Below are 21896 nucleotides of genomic sequence, written 5' to 3' on the forward strand. Positions count from 1 at the left end.
AGAGACGGAATCTATTTATCTGTTTTAAGTTTGGCCATGTGACCTGCTTTGATCAATGAGAGATTAGCAAACTTGATTCGAGCAGAGGTTTGAAGAGCACTTGTGCACTGGGTTTCCCCTTCTCTCTTGCAGCTTTTGGAACCCAGGCACAGTGTGAAGAAACCTGAGTTAGCCAGCTAGATATTGGAGACAAATATCCCAGTAGCCCTGTTGCTTCAGCCAACTGCCAGGCATGTGAGTGAGTTGTCTAGTCCCAAGACCCCTATTCATAACCACATTATTATTAGTATCACATACTTTTATTTTTTTAAGATTTATTTTATTTATTTCTCTCTCCCATCCCCCCGTTGTCTGTTCCCTGTGTCCATTTGCTGTGTGTTCTTCTGTGTCTGCTTGTTTTCTCATTAGGTGGCTCTGGGAACCAATCCTGGGATCTTCCAGAGTGGGAGAGAGGCAATTATCCTCTTGCACCACCTCAGCTCCCTGTTCTGTTACATCTTCTTATTTTCTCTCCTCTGTGTCTCTTGTTGCATCATCTTGCTGCACCAGCTCTCTGCGTTGGCTGGCACTCCTGCACGGGGAGGCTTTCCTGCACTGGGTGGCTTTCCCACACAGGGCGGCACTCCTGCACAGGGCGGCACTCCACCTGGGCCAGCTCGCTGCGTGGGCCAGCTTGTCCTCACTGGGAAGCCCTGGGCATCAAATTCTGGACCTCCTATAAGGTAGATAGGAGCCCAGTGGTTGAGTCACATCTATTTGCCAACTTGTACTTTTATTATTACTCATTTACTGTGTACTTAGCTCTAGACCTTTCTTTCTCTCAACATAATAAGGGTTTGAAAGGGAAAGAAGCATTGGAATTAGAGTCTGAAAACTTAGTTCAATGCTTTTCTCTACCATGCTTAAGTCAAGTGTCTTTGGAAAGACATCTATTTTCTCTGAGCCTCAGTTTTCTCAGTTGGGAATTACACCTTATCATAGGGTTCCTGGAAAAATTAAATAACACGTAAAAATGCTCTGTCAACTTACAGTGATATATATTAGCAATTAATAGGGGTGGTATATTTTAATCAAACACACCAGAAACCATTTTCAAAGAGCCTAGCTTTAGCAACCAAGAGAAAATCAAGTGAAAATCCTAGTTCTTCATGAAAGAAATGGTTATTTTTTCCACCTTGTTTGTGTCACACAATAAGATGTTCAATTAAAATAGCATAGAATTTTATAGTATTTCCTAATCTTACTTTCAAAACTGTTGAACAACTAGGGTTGGGAGATGAAAAGACTTTGGAAGTAAATGCTTTCTCAACCTTTGGAAGGCTTCCAGATTCTGTCATCTTCTTTTCATCTCAACATCAAAGTTGGGAAAATGTCTTCCACACATGGCTCACCCAGGTACTTTGCTACTCCTATTAATCTTTCTCTCTATTTGCATCTTGAGAATCAAGCATTAGTCTTTTATATCTTTGGGTTTTTGCTGACCTGTTCTCTTTTTGCTGGCAAGCTGCTGGTTCATTTAGACAGGTGACTCCACTCATAAAAACAGCCAGGGAAGGGATGTGGTGAGTCAGCACCTATGAAATGCTGAACACGACAGCATACAAAAGCATGTTTATAAGCCTAGTTTTTAAAAAATGGATCTTGCTCTCTGGATGACCTAATTCTTAACTCCCATCATCTTGAAGTCCAAAGTAAAAATACATTATTGATAAAAATCATGACTGGGGATCATTGAAAAAATTCTGATTTAGCAAATCTGGAGGTTGAGTTGTAGTTTACCCATAGGGTGCCTTAATTCACTGAGAGGCTGCCTTATGAATAATCTGGATCGCTTCTCAGCCTTTTGGCTAAGATCAATTGTAGCATGAGTAATCTGGAACAATACCAATCTCTTCTGAAAGTTCCAAGGTCCATAAAATATTTCCTAAGCTCACATTTCCCACCTTTTTATTTGCTGCATTTATATACTTGAGATGCCTTTGTTCCAAAGTTTCTTTCTGTGGTGCTTTAAATATGAGTCACCAATTTAATTGAAATTGAGCACATGGAAGAAAAGTAGAGAGAGGTGTGGGGATAAATAATATCTCCAAATAATGGTAAATACAGAGGAACAGTAATGTAACACCTGCTGCAGAAGGCTATCTAGATTTCTGACTCTGTCAAGCCCATCTCTGGCCTAACCCCAATCCTCTTGGACACTTAATGCCATCCCTTACACTCCTCTTTCTGAGGCTCTGAGGTGTGAGATGGGGAGGAATTAGAGTTGGGAAGGCTGCAGGTAAATCAGGAGGAACTTTCGATCAGGCATGGGTTAGGTTCTATGCTGGTACTGGGATAGGGGGTTGCGGTCAAGCACTGGGCAAGGAAGTCTGAGCACACATTAGTTGGTAATTTTGTTTAAAGCCAAAAGTTTAATGATAATAAGGGCATTCTTTGAAGCATAGTCATCTAATTGTCCTCATTTGTAGTGTCAGGTAGGCAGAATAATGGCTCCCAAAGATGTCCATTTTCTAATTTCCATAATCCATTAATATTTTACCTTATATGGCCAAAGGGACTTTGCAGATGTGATTAAGTAAAAGATATTAAGGTGGGGAGAGTATCCTGGATAATCTGGGTGGGCCTAATATAATCACAAGAGTTCTTAAAGGGGGAGGCAGAAGAGTCAGAATCAGAGGAGGAGATGTGATGATGGGCACAGAAAAAGAGAAATTTGAAGATGTTATGCTGCTGGCTTTGAGATGGAGGAAAGGCCCACAAATCAAGGAATGTGGGCCCAGAAACTAGAAAAAGTAAGGGTACACATTTTTCCCTAGAGCCTCCAGAAGGAACACAGCCTTGCCAATGTCTCTATTTTAGCCCAGTGAGACCCATTTTGGACCCTTGACCTCCAGCAATTGGAAACTTATACACTTGGCTTCTTTGGGGCCATCACTGCTTCGCTTGTGGGAGGGGGCTGCTCACTGTTTCTTAGGCTTCACTTCCAGAAAGATGCCTGTGGGTAATTCCCAAAGACGGACAGAAACTACTGGTGTTGTAGAGAATAGGACAGGTCTCTCTGGTTAGTCTTCACCCTTGGGCACGTAACCATCTCTGGCTTCACGGAGAAACTTTTATGTTGTGGCATGTTTCCTAATGCAGTGTAGAGCCACAGAACTTTAAAATACCAATTTTCATGCTCCCTATGGCAGTGTCTCTCAATCTTGTTCCTATCCCTACAGATCACTTTACAACATTCTCAGCCTAGCTGTTACACTTACGCATTTTCCAATCTTCCCTATTCTGCATGCCCTCCTCCCCTTTTTCCTGCCACTCAGAATTATTGCTTCATGAACTCTAGAAATCTTTACCTAACTATCATCTCCACATCTATCTATCTCTATCTTACCCTATCTCTCAATCTTAGAACACGCAAAAACCTTCCATGGTAATTTGTCTCATTCAGGTCTCACAATTATACTATGGGATAGGTACAACAAATATATGTGGACTTTAAAAATAATATTTAAGCCCTAGATGGCTCAAGAGTAATGGAAAAGATAGTTGGGTGAGGTTTCTATGCAGATGGGGGGGGGCAGTCTCACTGAGTTTCCCCACATTTGGCAAAGCACAGGAACAGACAAATGTTTCCCATGTGCCCAGGAAGGATGCAGAAGCCCTCAAGAGAGAGCCTGACCTGGAGGCCTTGAAGCAGGTGCATCAGAGACCAATGTCTGCAGCCCATTCGGAATGAGGGCAGACAACTATAACCTAGGACCAGATGACATTCCCCTCAGTTCCAATGCTTTGGCATTTCATCAGCTCATAGAACTGAGAGGAAGGATAGCAGGGCTGAAGGTTTCTGCCACCCAGTGAAAGGATCTTTGCCTAGAAATCAGATTGAATTATAGAAAATTAGAAAAAGTTGTATTTCCTGCTCATCTGAATGTGTGTACTGATACGTTTCCCTGATAATAGCACCCTGCAGCTCACTCAATCATTCCTCAAACACTGGGTGCTCTAAGAAGATAGGTCAAGGTGGTGCTCTCCCTTTCCTTGGTCAGGATAAAATAAACTTTGTCTTATCAATGGATGATTTTGGTGATCTTCTCAGGAGCCGGCATTCCAGAAATCATTGTTTTGTTTGGCTATATCAAGCATGCTCCTACCCAGGGGCCCGTGCTCTGGCTTTTTCCTCTATTTAGAACACTTTCTTCCATGACAGCATGGTTTGCCCTTCACTTTTTAAAGTTTTGGCACAAATGTCATGTTATCTAAGTGGCCTTCCTTGGCCATCCAACAACAAATAGCAACTCCCAATTTCCACCACTCTCTAATCCCCCTTTCCTACTTTATTTTCCTTTTCAGCACTTTTCACCACCTAATAGTACATATATTTGTTTATTCAGTCTCACTCCACAAAAATGGAAGCTATACAAGGGCAAGGACTTTGTTTAGTTCTCTGCTGTGGATAGGTTTTGTTTCAACTTCCTCTATTTTTTCTTTTTTGGTATTGCCTTTAAGGTTCCCTGTAACATAAGCTCCTGACATGCAGGAACCATATTTTATATTACTCCTTATTCTGGTGTCTGTCATGTAATAGATACATACTAAAGGAAGGAAGGAAAGAGAATAGAAGCAAATGAATAAAAAACTGCCACAGCAATGGCATGGATGAAGGCAGTGTGAGGGAGAAAGTGAACTGCACTCCCTTTCCTTGATCTCTCACCTCTGTCCTCCACCTAGGATATCTCATCCAAACCGTGGGCAAAGTATTTGGATACACAAAAGTCAGCTGACTGGGGCAGTTGGATTTCTCTTCCACAAGAAAATGGAAGGATTTGGGGAGGACAGGAGGAGAGGGCCTCCTAAGACAGCAAGGGAGAGAAAAGAAAGAAAATCCAGAAGAGGAAAATGTGAAATACTGGGCAACACTGTAAGGCAGTTGAAGCACTTTTAAGGACACTCTAACCCATTTTCCCTTCCATTTAGGTTGTTTGCATTACTATGCAGTAAACTTCTCATCAGCCAAACCTTCAGGAAATTCTTCTGTCTTCACGGAGGCCTCAGATAAGTTGCTTTTCATGCATGAAACTCAAGAAAAAGGAACAAATTCCCTAATTGGTTCAAATTTAAAATAAAGCCAAAAATGAAGATGCAAAGTATAGAACAAGATTCAGAGGAGGGAAGATGTCAGAGCCAGGGGATGCCACAAGATGGTTAACCCTTAAAACTTCCAGAAATCTTGAGGAGAATGTGAAGCTTTCCACAGGCATGCAGTGGAGGTCCTGCAAATGTTATCTAGTTCTTAAGGGGAGGAGACGCAGCTGACATGTGGCTCACCTAAATAGCAGCCTTCCTATTTCAGTCCCCCCAGGTGTGCATTCCTGGGGCTTTGTAGCAGTTTGATATGATTATGAATTCCAAAAATAGATATTGGATTATGTTTGTAACCTGGTCTTTATCTGGGCGTGACTGAGTTATGATTGGGGCTTTGATAGGGCCACATCATTAGGGCATTGAACCTTCCCCCTTGGTGGGTGGAGACTCACAGATAAAAGGCATGGCCTAGGACAGAGTGGGGGGGTTCTTAATGTTGGAGTTTTGATGTTGGAGTCTGATGCTGAAGTCTTAAGCTGGAGCCCTGGGGAAAGAGACAGAGCCTGATAGTCTATAGCTGACCTTGTGGAAAAAACAGAGGAGCTGAGCCCTGAGGAACCCAGGAAGCCTGAATCGTTGCAGATGTCAGCAGCCATCTTACTCCAACACGTGAAAATAGACTTCGGTGAGGGAAGTAACTTATGCTTTATGGCCTGGCATCTGTCTTCTCCTACCTCAAATAAATACCCTTTATTTATTTATTTATTTATATATTTTTTAAAGATTTATTTTTATTTATTTAATTCCCCTCCCCTCCCCCGGTTGTCTGTTTTCTGTGTCTTTTTGCTGCGTCTTGTTTCTTTGTCCGCTTCTGTTGTCGTCAGCAGCACGGGAAGTGTGAGCGGAGCCATTCCTGGGCAGGCTGCTCCCTCCTTCGCGCTCAGCGGCTCTCCTTATGGGTGCACTCCTTGCGTGTGGGGCTCCCCTACACGGGGGACACCCCTGTGTAGCACGGCACTCTTTGCGCGCATCAGCACTGCACATGGGCCAGCTCCACCCGGGTCAAGGAGGCCCGGGGCTTGAACCACGGACCTCCCTTGTGGTAGACGGACGCCCTAACCACTGGGCCAAAGTCCGTTTCCCTAAATACCCTTTATAAGAACCAACCGATTTCTGGTGCATCACCACAGGAATGGTGCAATCTGATTCTTTGAGATCTGCGGTCTCATGGACTGTGCTAATTTGCAAGTCTGTATAAGGAACAACCATGATTGCATGTATATGCTCCATTTTCTTTACCTGCTTTTCCAATTAGATTGACACTTAAAAAGATTCTTTCCTCTGCTTCCCTGTTGAGAGTTAGCTCTTCCCCCACTCCAAAAGTAACCCCCAAGTTCTAGTTTGTCTGGATTCTCACAAACCTGTTAGGAATAGAAATGCTACCACATCCAAAAGGTGTAAAGGTTCCAAGGATTACTGCCTTTGGCAGGTCACTGAATATGTTGGTGTACACACCACCCCAAGGGAGGTCAGAATAGCTTTGGCAGATGGCTAGGCGGCCAGAGGGATAGATAAAATTCAGGTTAAGGAACTGATTTGACAAAAACAACAATAATGTTAATAATTATTCTTATATAGAATGATGCCAGCTCTCACACACTTATCCTATTGTATTTTATTTTTATTCAGTTATTTACAGATAAGGCATTGGAGTTCCAGAGAGGGTGACTCAATTTCCCAGTCACTGAGCATGATAATGGCAGTGCCAGAACAGCACATGGGTTCCCTGACTCCTGGCTGCATATTTTTGCCATCTATTCACTTTACCTGCACCCTCATTTCAGCCCCAAGTTCATTGAAACCAATCTTGTGACTAATAACATGAATGTCTGGCCAGACTGTCCTCTTAATGGAAACCAAAGCTGCCCAGTGGTGACTAGCATTGCTCAACAAGATCATTCCAGCACAGAGCAGGAGGATCAGGTCTCCCCACCAACATCTGTGGGATGGATATACCAGGGGTGAAGGAGGGCTGATGGATAATTAAGGATATGTGAACAATTTCACATAACTTATCTGTTCCAATCTCTACAGAATGACTTTGATAGACTTTTGTGGCTTTTTCCATTTTGGATTTGTAGAAATTTATCATAAAACCCCTCTCTTCTCTTAACTAAACTCTCTAGATGCTAAATGCCCTTGTAGTTCTCTCCAATAATCAGGAAAATGAATCAAGGAGAACACATTTTCTCAGAAATACATGAGCCTTCAGGTACTTAATATTGGCTACAGTGGTTCCTTCAAATAAATGTGAGGTATGTAAACCAAAGGACTTGCCCCAACCCCTTTTTCAGACTTCTGCCTCCAAAATGAGGGAATGTGAACCTTTCAGAGAAAGGGGTTAAACAGAAGGCATCGAACCTCCTCAGAGCTGGTGCATTTTCCCAGTGTTTCCTGGGATTTACTGCTGAAATAGAAATGCCCTACCTGTCAGCCCCTTCCATCACTCCCTACTTCCTCCATTTTCCTTTCCCCTTGAGAATTTCACAAGGATATTAGGTCAGAGAGGAACCATCCATCAGGGCGTAATGGAATTTTTTCATTGCGGGGTCAGCCTCTTGGGTCTTTGGCATCTGAGGCTTCCTCTTCAGCAGCTCAAACCAGAAACACTGGGACCCATGCCCATCCGTGCTCACCTCTTCAGGGTCGTTATAGTGGCGTAGGATAAGTTGTTTATTGAATCCCTCCTTTTTTAGCTTAGCTTCTTCTGTTTTTCTGTTCAAATAAAAGAATTCAAGATTTGGATAATTTCTTGGTCTTTGACAATTGGAAGACAGTCAATGGCTCTGTCTGAGTTCTTTGTAGCCCCCTCTTCACCACTGATCTAATAAACTTCCTTTAAATTGCAAGAACCATTATTCTGAAACCCTCCAGTCGTTAGCCAAGCCTTTACTAAGTGCATACCATTGTTTGAAACCATTACTGAGCACCTCCTGCGTGTGAAGCCCTATACCAGGGGCTGTAGGAAATGTAACAATTAGTGAAGGAACAGCATGATGTATGACAGGTTTTGGATGAGATCCAAGTTTGGATCCTCTGCTACTTGCTAACTAGAAATTAGGCAAATTGATAAACTCTCCTGAGTCTTGGTTTCTTTATTGGCAAAATGGGTAAATCAATACCTCACAGAAGTGTTGGAAGGATTCTCTGATTCATGCACATGAAGCTCAGAGCTTGGTACCAGTATGCACTCTATAAATACTGGAGATTACTGTTACAGTTTGGTGGAAACATTAATAATAAGGTGGGAAAGTGTAGGTAAATATGAAAGTCCCTAGTTTCTAGGTTTCAGACTGAGATCCTGATATCGAGGTAGCCTCTTAGAACATTCATTTACTCATTCATAAATATTCATTATTCATTCCACAGGTAAAATTCATAGCCTTTTTGTAAGAAAGGTACTATTTATCCTCATTCAAAAGAAAAGGTTTGAGTTTTAGGTTACAGGGTAAAGCCAGGATTCAACCCCAGGCATACCAACTCCAAACTCCCACCTTGACTGTCTCCACTCCACAGTACTGCTTCTTAGGTGCTGTATCAGGTGCTACAGGAGCAGTGGGCATAGTTTTGATAGAATACAAACTTACCAGGGCTCTGTATCTCAGGATCAGCCAATGGAGGAGAACTTCCTGGTTCTTGTCCATCTTCCTACCTGCCCTGCCCCCACTCAGGCACACATTCATGTACCAAGCATGCCAGGCAGTGGCTGTTAGGATATGCTATTAGAAGACTCCACCAGTAGTCAGGCTGGCAAGCAGAGATAGTATCCCGAGGACTCATCCTTAGCTTTCTAGGAGACTACCACCACCTGTTTGATGTCCATATAGATTTGCTGGCTTGCCTCTAAATTCATGGTTCCAGTCACCAAAGGTGGGCTGTTGGGTTTCTTGGTTATTAATACAGAATTGGGGATGGAACTGGATCAATGACCAGCATTTGAGAATAATCAGAAATGCCTGGACTCTCATTAGGAGAAACAGGAGCCACTTACTCTGAGCAGAGTCAGCAATTTGGGCATTTCCAACTTGGACATTTTTGGGGGCTCAAAAAACAACAAAAACAACACCCCCCCCCAAAAAAAAAAAAAAACACAAAAATCCTCAGCACCAACCTGAAAGAATGCCTAAGGTGACCCTCAGCAAGTCCATAATTCACAGCAGATTCGAAAAGGAATCCCCAAAGTTTTTCATTTTAAGTTGCATTTGAAAATTCCTAAATTTGAGCTTGCATCTCTCTAGGAGGGTCTTGGCGTGTTTGGAGAAATGGGTTGTCTGTGTGCATGTGTGTAGTATGTGTGTGTGCGTGTGTGTGTACATGTATTGGTTTGTTGAGGGGCATGGGGAATAAGAAGAGCTGTGCTGAAAAGATTAGAAAATTATTAAAAATAAGTAATTGGAGATTATATATTATATAGACGATTACTGGATGAAGGAAGGAGAGGTACAATAGTCACACCACTGTTGGATGGGAGTACTGGGGATGGAGACCCTGGCAATAAGGCAAGGGTCATGAGGTCTTTTTGGAGAAGAGGGGGGAGATGCTTATCAGTAAGTCCTGTGGGGAAGGAGCCAGAGCCAGAAGGGTGGGCAAGGGCCAGTAGTAGCTGGAAAATGGAAACGTTCTATTAAAACAATGCCTTTCTCTCTCTTCCCCTTTGTCTCTTCAGTGGCTTACTCTTCTGCCTCTCCCTCCTTCTTTCCTCATTCTTATGTAAATGTACCCCACTGTCAAAAATGAGGTGAGAGGGCAGGATTTTTAAACAATACAACAAAAGCACAGCACTCATAGATTTCCACTCTTCCCCACACAACACACCCGTGCCACTCCATTTATAAACACTGAAGGCTGGCAGAATGTCAGCTTAACAATACACATTTATAAACCCAGCAGGAAACCTAAGTCTAATTATCATTCTCCAAGTTCATACCTCAGCCCTTTCATTCAATGCCTAGACATGGCTCTATTTTTCTGTGACTTGCACAAATGGACCTTTTGGATTATTCTTAAAAGAAAGCTTTAAAAAAAAAGAAAGAAAGAAAAGAAAGAAAGAAAAAAAAAGCTAAATATGCCTATAAAGTGTAAATACCTATAATCATTGGGAGAAAAAAAGCACTCTCCTTACAAAAGCTCTATTGCAAAAACTCCAACATATCTCTTAACATTATATAAATGCCACTTTAATCAAGAGTAGTCAGCTATAATTCAGAAAAGTTTCCCCATGACTCTTTTAAAAGCCATGCTTCCTTTTCTAACCCCTGTAGCAGGACCCTAGAGAAACAGACTTTTCATGAATGTATAAAGACCAATCTACCTCACACGCCAATATCTGCCTTTTCTCCAAGTGTTGGCAGCAACTGGACTTGCTCTTCTCCTGCCTGAGGACCAGAAGTTGACCTCTGATTCTCCAGCAGGTGATAAATATTACCTAGTAGATTCATTCAACAAAAAGGACCTAATAATTGCACGGAACATTTCAACAAGTTTCAACTCGTTGGTCATTCCCAGGAAAAATCATTGTCAGGACTGAGGAAACAGTTCTTCTCCAAGTCATAAACTGAACTATCCCAGAGCTTCGGTCAGCTGGACCACTCCAAGAAAGAGGATGGAATAGGAGAGGAACAACATCTCAAATCATATTGGCCTAAGAATTTATAGTAAGCAAAATTCAAAAGGTGGGGGGCATTCATTGAATATAAGACCAGAAGGATGCTTGGAAAATATCTCATTTCATTTTACGGACAAGGGAGCCAAAGTACAGAGAAGGAAACAATACATGCTAATCAATAATTATTCTTTATTGGGTGTTTATGATATCCTACAGACTATGTAAATTATTTGGTTGCATTATTTTAATATTTTCAACAACTCTATAAGATTGATTCTATTAGGATCCACATTTTCCATGAGGAAAGCAAGACTTTGAGAAGTACCCCAAATTCCATGGTTGACAAATGGGAGCATGAGAGTCATGTAGAACTCCGCAGCCTGGCCTCTAAATTTTTACATTATAAAAGACCATTTTTACATTATAAGGACCATTGTACTCCTCAACATTCAACTAGGAAATGGCAGTGTCAGGACTAGAAGCTACCCTGGAGATCCCAGAAGAGCACTTTTCTTGCACCACCATATTGTAACAGCAAATATTAATAAAATCAGAGGAACAGCTCTTTATCAGCTACAGTACAGAGATCTGATTCAGGCCTAGACAACAGACACAGGTGGACCCTGTTGGGGAATTTGCTCTACTGGATGGAGCACCTTGGGGTCTGGCCTGGGATAGGAGGGTTCACTATTTTTCTAAGACCAGCCTCCAGTGATAAATCCACAGAGTTTATTCCAGTTTGGACTTGTCATTATGGTTAGAGAAGACTGAGTTTCTTCCTGCTCTTAAATTCTCTGGGTCTAATTCAATATTAAACTTCTATGCTGTTCTATGTTGAGCCAAATGCAAGGGAATTTGGTAGGATAAAGAGGCTGATTTGTCTAAAATTGGATTTCATAAAGCAAGCATTCATTTAATCCCCATGGTGTCTCTAACACCAATAACCAGGGAAGTTAGGATTTTTTCTGCTTTTCTTGCCGAAATATTTGTAGTAACGTATTTTTTAAATTGCCGGTCTTCTTATTTAAGCTTTGGTTCTGCATATGACAAATCTCTTGGAAACAAATCCTAGCAACTTTAGCAATTCCCATTGTTAAAAAACCACTCCCTTGACACAGTTTATTATGATGGGTCATGTATAATAGCACCTTACTCATCTCTGCTGCATGTCAGCTAAATTGCTCTCCTCCACCTTCTCTGCCAAACCATTTCTTCTTGGTTCTAAACTCACTCTGATGGTGCTGAGTTATTATTAAAAAAGCTTTTTATTTGCTTAGCGCTTTAGTGCCTACAAAGCATTCATACATATTGTGCTGATTTCAGCTTCACAACAACCTGCTGTGATAAGTAGAAGCCGTGTTATTTTCCCAAAATGACTGAAGAAGCTGAGGAGCAGGGAGTCTGAATGATTTGCGCAAGATCCCATACCCATTTACTAATGAACCCGGGAGTTCTGGCTCCAAGTTTTGTTTTGTTTTCATTAAAATATATTACCTGGTCCACATCACTGTGAGGACATTTTTCAACTTTAAAAACAGATTCTATTTTTACCTGGATGAATAAATTAGTGAGATTAAGATGCTTTAAAGTAGACAGAGTAACCAGAGGCTATTTGCTGTGCCAGATATTAAGAAATAATAACTAGCTTTACTGAATGCTTACTTGTATTAGGAATCTTTTATAATAACTCTATAAGGTAGTTATTATTATTATCCCCATTTTACAGATGAGGAAAACGAGGCACAGGGAAATTAGGTGATGTTCCCTAGTTCACATGAATGGATGGAACTGGGGCATGGATTTTAATCCACCAGCTGGGCTCCAAGGTCTCTTTCTTAACCACCATACTCTAACTACCTCTCTCATATTATATAATCTAAATAATTAAAATAGCTAAAGACCTAACAGGCAGATCAGTGGAACAGAATAGACAGTTCAAAAGCAGATTCTGATGTATGCAAGAATGCAGATAGGATTAAATTAAGAATTCAAATCAGTGGATAATAGTAAGTGTATTCAGAAATGGTGCCAGAGAGATAAAAAAGGGTTGTAGTTAAATACACAGGGGAAGGAGACTTGGCCCAGTGGTTAGGGCATCTGTCTACCACATGGGAGGTCCACAGTTCTAAACCCCGGGCCTCCTTGACCCGTGTGGAGCCGACCCATGTGCGGTGCTGATGTGCGCAAGGAGTGCCCTGCCACACAGGGGTGTCCCCACATAGGGAAACCCCACGTGCAAGGAGTGCGCCCCGTAAGGAGAGCCACCCAGCACGAAAGAAAGTTCAGCCTGCCCAGGAATGGTGCCGCACACACGGAGATGACGCAACAAAAAGAAACACAGATTTCCGTGCCGCTGACAACAGAAGCAGACAAAGAAAAACACGCAGCAAATAGACACAGAGAACAGACAGCTGGGGTGGGGTGGGGGGGAAAAGGTGGGGGAGGAAGGGTGGGGGCGGAGGGGAAGTGAAGAGAAAAAAAAAAAATTTTAAAAATAAATAAAATAAATACACAGGCTTTGGTACCAAACAGAGCTAAATTTGTACTTATTATCTCCCTGACCTTGGCATAGCAACAGTAACTAACTCATGGAAGTATATAACGTGTTTCACATAGTTACTTACACAAAAGAAGCATTCAATAAGTATTAGCTATCATTATTATTGGAGTGGCATGAATAAAGCTAGAATCTCACTGTCTTACATGACATACAACAAAATTTTTAGTTAAATGTAGAAGAAAGAAAAAGAAAGGTGATGAGTCTAATTAATCTCAGAAAGAGGCAAGATTTTTCCAGTTATAAAAACAATAGAAGAGATCTTAAAACATGGATAGTTGGGTAATAATAAAAGCTAAAACACCTAGGTCTTAATTATAAAATTAAAAAGCAAACAGGAAAATGAAGAGGTAAATATTTACCACAAATAATAAAGGATTAATGGCTTTAATACATAGAAAGATGAATAGATAGAAAGACACTAAAACTCACAGGAAAAAATGGGGATCTTCTTATCCTTTCATCCAGTGGTTCCAATTCTAGGAATCTAGCCTTAGAAAGGTATCAAGGAAACAAAAAAATGACTATAGGGTTGTTATTTACAATAGAGAAAAATTGGAAAAATGTAAATGTTTATTAATAGGAGAATGGTGCAAAAAAACCTCATGGAACATCCATGTAATGGAATTCAGAGTTTGTTTCCAAAGAATGCAAAGGCATGGAAGCTGTTACTGGCACAAGGGCAGACATATAGACCAACAGAATTGAATTGAGAGTTCAGAAATAAACCTTCACACCTTTGGCCAACTGATCTTCGACAAAGGTGCCAAGTCTACTCAGTGGGGAAAGAATATTCTCTCCAACAAATGATGTTTAGAGAACTGGATAGCCATATGCTAAAGACTGAAGGTGGACCCCTACATCACACCATATAAAAATTTAACTCAAATGGATCAAAAACCTAAATATAAGGACTAAAACTATAAAGTTCTTAGAATAAAACATAAGGAAACATCTTCAGGAACTTGTGTTAGATGACGATTGCTTAGCATGAGCCTCAAAAGAAAAATTAGATAAATAGGACTGAATCAAAATTTAAAACTTTTGTACATCAAAGAACTTTATCAAGAAAGCAAAAGGGCAACCTATAAAATGGGAGAAATATTTGGAAACTGATAAGGGTTTAATATCTAGAATTTATAAAGAACTCCTACAATTCAATAACAAAAAAGATACATGAGTGAGCTTAGAAAGGGATGGTGTGAAGATGTCAGGTTAGGAAACGCCAGGAATCAGGCTCTCCACCAAAACAACTATTGAACTGCCAAGAATTTTCTGAATAAACTATTTTGCATCTCTGGTGTCTAGTGGAACACTGTGCAGCATCCAGGGAGGAGCAGGAGGAAGAGGCTGGCAAATTGTGTTAAATACTGCTGAGTTCCTTCAGCAACTGTGATTTTCCCTGCCCCAGCCTCAGGGCATGTAGCAGTGGGGACTGCACTTCCGGCCCCTGGTGCAGCTTACTGGCAACAGGGTGGGACATGAAGACTGGTCTTGAAACTCCAGGGGTGTGTACTCGCTCTGATCACTGATCTTGGTTTTTTTTTAATTATTTTTTTTTATTCCTCCCCTTCCCCCCCCACCCCACCCCCGGTTGTCTGCTTTCTGTGTCCGTTTGCTGTGCGTCCTTCTGTGACTGCTTCTATCCTTATCAGCGGCACCAGGGAATCTGTGTTTCTTTTTGTTGTGTCAGCTCTCCATGTGTGCGGCGCCATCCTTGGGCAGGTTGCACTTTCTTTCTCCTTACAGGGTGCACTCCTTGCGCGTGGGGCTTCCCTACGCAGGGGACACCCCTGTGTGGCACGTTACTCCGTGCATCAGCACTGTGCATGGGCCAGCTCCACACAGGTCAAGGAGGCCCGGGGTTTGAACCACGGACCTCCCATGTGGTAGACGGATGCCCTATCCATTGAGCCAAGTCTGCTTCCCCTGATCACTGCTTTTGATTAGCTATTTCAGATCATTGGGAGCTGGCTCTGAGGGCAGCCATTGTTCCAACCCTCCTTGGGCAAGGCAGCAAAGGAATTTTAAAGACAGTAGCTTCCCTTAAAACTGAGAAAAACAATTAAAGGGCTATATTAATTTGGCAAGTGCTCAATCAATAAATTGCAATTGCAGAGTCACATCATCAATATGGAGACTTAAGAAGACATCCCCTGGAAAAGACTCCCTTCAGAATCAACTAATAAATGGACAAAGACCACTTGCTTGGATCTCTCAAGTATGATAGAGCCAGAGAAGGATCCCACAAATGCTGAACTGAAAGAAAAGAAAAACAAACACCAAAAGCAGATAGGAGATTTCCATCCCAGATCTGCCAGTACTGACCCTTCTCTCTCTCAGTCCCACACAACTTGGGAGTAGCACAAGGCAAAATGGCCCATTCCCTCCTGCCACACAAACCATAGAGCCATTCACAGCAGTGAGTTAGAACCCAAGCATATCAAGGAACAGGGACCCAACTCTGCAGAGTTCCAGGGTAGAACACAAAAGGCTGAGAAGTACTACATACAAAAGTACCCCCCAGGGAAAAAAGAGACCATGGCAGAACTGTTGGCCGAGGTGCACGCTCTTAATCCAGTCTCTGTTTGCTGGAACACCTAAACACAAAACAGACTTTTCTGGATTGGCCTTATCTGGTTCCCCAGGGTGCAATACTCCAATTGGGGGGGGGGGGGGTCGGTAGGCAGGAAGGTCAGGGAAGACTGAATTGCTGTAAGACAGAATGGGTCCCCAAATGAAAAAGTGTAAGGAGAATGGGAAACTGAGTAAGGGAGAGAATTTAAACAAATAATAAGAGTTGGGGAGAAATTTCTGCACAAAAACAAACAGTAGATCAAGAGTCCCAGAGCAGGGATAGAGGAAAGGAAGCTTTCTCCTGGAGGTGAAACAATTGCATGCAGAAAGGGCAATCTTAAAAATTTGACCACATACCCAGGGCAAGAGCCATGTATAGAAGAGCTAGAAAATTTGAACAGTTAAACACAAGTTCCTTCAAAGGTCCAGAATAAGTTGGATCAAACATCAAAGAAAAGCCTTAACACAAAGCCAATCAACAATAAAATCCTAGGCAAGTGGGAGAAACTGACATTCTAAGTTAACATCAAAATAATCAGATGCCCAGACACTAGGAAAAATTACAAGCCATACTAAAAAACAGGAAAATATGGCTCAGTTAAGGAAACAAATTAAAACTCCAGAGGATGGGAAGCGGATGTGGCTCAACTGATAGAGCGTCCATCTACCATATGGAGTGTCCAGGGTTCAATACCCAGGGCCTCCTGACCCATGTGGTGAGCTGGCCCATGCACAGAGCTGCCACATGCAAGGAGTGCCCTGCCACCCAGGGCACACCTGCGTAGGGATGACCCACGCACAAGGAGTGTGCCCCACAAGGAGAGTCACCCTGCATGAAAAGAAGTGCAGCTTGCCCAGGATTGGTGCTGTACACACAGAGAGCTGACACAGCAAGATGACACAACAAAAGAAGAGACACAGTTTCCCAGTGCACCAGATAAAGCAAGTGGATGCAGAAGAATACCCAGTGAATGGACACAGAGAGCAGACAATGGAGGGGGAAGGAGAGAAAAATAAATAAAATAAATCTTAAAAAAAAAAACTCCAGAGGAGACACAGAATTTGGAACAACTGATCAAAGAAGTTCAAACAAATCTTCTAAATCAATTCAAAGAGATGAAGGAAAATATGAATAGAAATAAACTAATGTAGAATATACAGGTAACGGATATTAAGAAGACAATATATGAGCATAAAGAAGAAGATGAAAGTCTAGAAAGAAACATATCAGAAATGATGGGGATGAAAGGCACAATAATGGACATTAAAAATACACTAAAAATATGAATATGATAGTGGTTTTGTTGTTGTTTTTGAGTAATGAAAATGCTCTAATATTAATTGAAATGATGAATGTGCAACTCAGTGATCAGATCAAATGCCCCTGATTGTACACCTTAGATAAATTGCATAGCTTATAAACAAAAACCTACTAGAGTGGGTTGGAGGGAAAATACATCAAATGTAAAATATAAAACCATAATTAGTAATACTTTGATGATGCTCTTTCATCATTTCTTACGAATATTTCTCAAAATTTCAAGGTATTGGTGGTAGGATGATATATAGGAGCCCTGTATGATGTTAGGCCTGTTTGTTTTGTAAGTTCATAAGTTTTACTATACACTTATTTTTATGTATGTTCATGTATGAATGATATACTTAAATAAATTGTTTTTAAAATGAATAAAAAATATACTACAGATATACAACAGCAGATTTGAACAGGTTGAAGAATGAATCAGAAAACTAAAAGACAGGACTATATAAATCATATAATCAGAACAACAGAGAAAAAAATAGAAAAATTGAGAAGTGTCACAGGGACTTGAGTGACAGCATGAAGCATATGAACATACTCATCATGGGTATCTCAGAAGGCAAAGCAAAGAGAAAAGGAACATAAAGAATATTTGAGGAAATAATAACCAAAAATTTCTCAACTCTTATGAAAGACATAAGTACACATCCAAAAGAAGTACAACATACTCCAAATAGAATAAACCCTAATAGCCCTAGTCTAAGACACATTCTAATCAGAATGCCAAATGCCAAAGATAAAGAGAGAATTCTGAAAGCAGTAAGAGAAAAGCGATTTGTCACATAAAAGGGATCCTCAGTAAGACTAAGTGCCAATTTTCTCATCAGAAACCATGGAGATGAGAAGGCAGTGATATGATATATTTAAGGTATTAAAAGAGAAAAACTGCTAGCCCCCAATTTTTTTATCTGGCAAAACTGTCCTTCAAAAATGAAGGAGACTTTAAAATACAGATAAACAGAAACAGAGAGTTTATAAACAAAAAGGATTGGCCGTGTCTGTAAGCTGGTTTCTGGGCATCGTAGAGCCTAGACTTGAGTCTTGGATTGGAAGATAGAGCTGGATGGCACACTAAATGCCCTCAGCCTGGGATGCAAACTGATGTGCCCGCAGGGCTGGTTCCAGTGCTATCAGGCATTGAGGACAACCTGCTCACTGACATCACCCACACTCTGACCTTTGGAGCTGGAGGATAAGGAAGAGCTATCAGAGGATTCAGAAGATGATAAGTTGCAGATAGAAGAGTTTCCCACACTGAAAACACTTGATCCCCAAAACTAGAAGAACCAGGATCATTATGAAGTTCTTGGACTTGGCCATGTAAGATGCAAAGCTACACAGAGATCAAAAGCAGATTATAAAACAATGGTTTTAAAACATCATTCAGACAAATGGAAAGTAGCTGGTGAACCAATAAAAGAAGAGGATAATGACTATTTAACTTACGTAATTAAAGCTTATGAAATTTTGTCTGATCCAGTGAAAAGACGAATATTTAACAGTGTAGAGCCTACTTTTGATAACTCAGTTCCTCCCAAAAGTGAGGCAAAGGACAATTTCTTCAAAGTGTGTTCCAGTGTTTGAAAGGAATTCCAGGTGGTCAAATAAGAAAAATGTTTCTAAACTTGGTGATATGAACTCATCATTTGAAGACATAGATGTATTTTATTCCTTTTGGTATAATTTCGATTCTTAGAAGGAATTTCCTTATTCAGATGAAGAAGGAAAAGAAAAACTAGAATGTTGTGATGAGAGGAGATGGATTGAAAAGCAAAATAGAGCAACAAGGAAAAGGAAATGAACAGAATAAGGACATTAGTTGATAATGTATATAGCTGTGATCCAAGGATTTAAAAAATTCAAGGAAGAGGAAAAAGCCAGGAAAGAAGCAGAGAAGAAACAAAAACAGAAGGAAAATGAAAATAACAAGAAACTAAAGAGGGAAACGGACTTTGGCCCAGTGGTTAGGGCATCCGTCTACCACATGGGAGGTCCGCGGTTCAAGCCCCGGGCCTCCTTGACCCGTGTGGAGCTGGGCTCAAGGAGTGCCCTGCTACACAGGGGTGTCCCCCGCGTAGGGGAGCCCCACACGCAAGGAGTGCACCCATAAGGAGAGCCGCCCAGGGCGAAGGAGGGAGCAGCCTGCCGAGGAATGGCGCCGCCCACACTTCCCGTGCCGCTGACGACAACAGAAGCGGACAAAGAAACAAGACCCAGCAAAAGGGGAGGGGAATTAAATAAATAAAAATAAATCTTTAAAAAAAAAAAAGAAACTAAAGAAAAACAGACAAGTTGAATTAAAAGCTGCTCAGTTAGCTAAGGAAAAAGACGAGGAAATCAGACAGCAAGCATTGTTGGCAAAGAAGGAAAAAGATCCAGAAAAAAAGCCATTAAAAAGGAAAGACAAAAAACTTCAAAATTCAAGCAAGACCTGGAATCATATTCCTGACAATGAGGCAAAGAAGGTAAAAATGAAAAACTTTGTGATCAGCTTGAACTAGCAGGCTTACAGTGCCTGAACATTCACACCATCTACAAAAAAAGTAAGAAAGACTCCTCTGGAAAAACAAGCCATATTAACAGTTTGGGGGATAATTTGTTCTTTTCTAATGAGCAAATTAGAAAAAAGAAAGAGGAAGCTGAGGCTTGTATTCAACGAGCATCTAGGAATGCAGAGAAATCAATTGGTGGAGGTGGAAATGGCAGTAAAAACTCGTCCAAAGATGATCTAAAATTACTAATTAAATTTATGAATCTCTTCCCTGCCAGAACAAATTCTAGATGGGAAGTTATTGCCACTACATGAACGTACATTCATCTTCTGGATGCCAAAGATGTCAATGGCAAACCAAAGAGTCTCCAAAGACTTGACCCTCATAAAAAAATGATACTAAAAAAAGGTTTTTGATAAATTTTAAAAAGAACATGTAGTGATGCCACAAGCAGATAATGCCACACCTTTAGAAAAATTTGAAGGACCATGCACAGGTTCTATTCCTTGGACAGCAGAACAGAAGCCTTGGAACAAGCTTTCCAGTAAATACACCTGAAAGATGGGAAAAAATAGCAGAAACAGTGCCTGGCAGGACAAAGCAGGACTGCATGAAATGATATAAGGAACTCACTGAAATGGTAAAAGCGAAGAAAGCTGCTCAAGAGCAAGTGCTGAATGCAAGTAGAGCCAAGAAATGACAATCTTTGTTGTGTGTGCACTTTTATAATAAAAGTGAAAATATTGTTAAAAAAAAAAAAGAATTACTAAAGGGGGTTCTTCAGGTCAAAAGGAAAAGACAGGAAAAAGTGGGTTAAAGTAGTGTGAAGTGAAGATCTTCAGTAAAAGTAACTAAAAAGGTAAACCCCAATAGTACTGTATCCTCAATATAATACTCTACTCTTTAACTCCTGTAAGAGTCAGAATAAATTGAAATGGAAAAAGTCATATTTTCTGATAATGGACATACAAAATATAAAGCGATAATGTGGGACAAAAACAATATACCAACTGGAAATGGAGGGATATGGGAACAGAAAAATGTGTATGCTAGTGAAGCTAAGTTGGTATCTTCTCAAATTAGGTTACAGTTGTAGGTGATATGATACAAACCCTAGGGTAACAATAAAGAGAGTGTTTTTAAAATACGTAGAAACATAAATGAGAAAGGTATGTCAGCTACATCACAAAGGATCAACTATACAGAACAGGGGGTTGCAATAATGGAAAAGGGAGACAGAGAATATATGACATATAAAAACCAAAAGACAAAATGGCAGAAGTAAGTACTGCCTTTACAGTATTAACACTGAATGTAATAGATTAAATTCCCAAATCAAAAGACACAGATTGGTAGAATGGATAAAAAGCATGAACCAACTATATGTTGTTCACAAGATACTCTCCTTAAACCCAAAGACACAAATAGGTTGAAAGTGAAAGTTTGAAAAGCGATAATCCTGCAAACAATACCAAAAAACCTGGGGTAGCTATACTAATATTGGACAAAACAGACTTTAAGCCAAAAGCTATGAAGAAGGAAAAACAAAGATTAGAGCAGAGATAAATGAAATACAGAATTAAAAAAAAAACAAAACAATAGAGAAAACAAAACCAAAAGTTGGTTCTTTGAAAAGATAAAAAAATCAACAAACATTTAGCTAGACTGACAGAAAGAAAGAGGATGCAAAAACTAAAATAAGAAATGAAAGGGAGGACCTTACTACTGACCCCACAAAAATAGAAAAGACTATAAGAAAATACTATAAACAACTGTACACCAATAAACAGGTAACCTAGATGAAATGGACAAATTCCTAGAAACACACAAAGTACTTATACTGACTCAAAAGAAATAGAAGAAATCAACAAACCAATAACTAGTAAAAAGATTAAATCAGTAATAAAAAACTTTCCCAAAAAGAAAACCCAAGACCAGATGACTTCACAAGTGAATTTCACCAAACATTCCAAGAAAACATAATACCAATCCTGCTGAAACTTTTCTAAAAAATTAAGGAGAGAATGCTCCCTAACTCATTCTATGAGGCTAACATCACCACTCAAAGCCAGATAAAGATACCACAAGAAAAAAACATTAAAGACCAATATTCCTTATGGATATGGATACAAAAATCCTCTACAAAGGATTATCAGACTGAATCCAACAGCACATTAAAAGAATTATACAGCATGACCAAGTGGA

General features: G+C 40.5%; 2 protein-coding genes and 1 pseudogene across 2 annotated transcripts in view; 1 reads left to right on the forward strand and 2 right to left on the reverse strand.

The window, feature by feature from the left end:
- LOC131280707 (uncharacterized) overlaps positions 1-6644 on the reverse strand; it is a 47130-nt gene extending 40486 nt beyond the window's left edge. Inside the window, exon 1 of the mRNA XM_058309119.2 lies at positions 6501-6644. The gene's annotated coding sequence lies outside the window, so the exon portion shown is untranslated. The remainder of the gene's footprint in view (positions 1-6500) is intronic.
- A 986-nt stretch (positions 6645-7630) lies between these two features.
- Positions 7631-21896, reverse strand: part of LOC131280760 (uncharacterized) — a 56195-nt gene continuing 41929 nt past the window's right edge. Inside the window, exon 6 of the mRNA XM_058309242.2 lies at positions 7631-7854. Coding sequence (XP_058165225.1) covers positions 7635-7854 — 220 coding nt within the window. The 3' untranslated portion in view covers positions 7631-7634. The remainder of the gene's footprint in view (positions 7855-21896) is intronic.
- Positions 17920-20391, forward strand: LOC139440203 (dnaJ homolog subfamily C member 2-like; annotated as a pseudogene).

This window comes from Dasypus novemcinctus, chromosome 12, assembly GCF_030445035.2.
Source record: "Dasypus novemcinctus isolate mDasNov1 chromosome 12, mDasNov1.1.hap2, whole genome shotgun sequence".
NCBI classification, from domain to species: domain Eukaryota; kingdom Metazoa; phylum Chordata; class Mammalia; order Cingulata; family Dasypodidae; genus Dasypus; species Dasypus novemcinctus.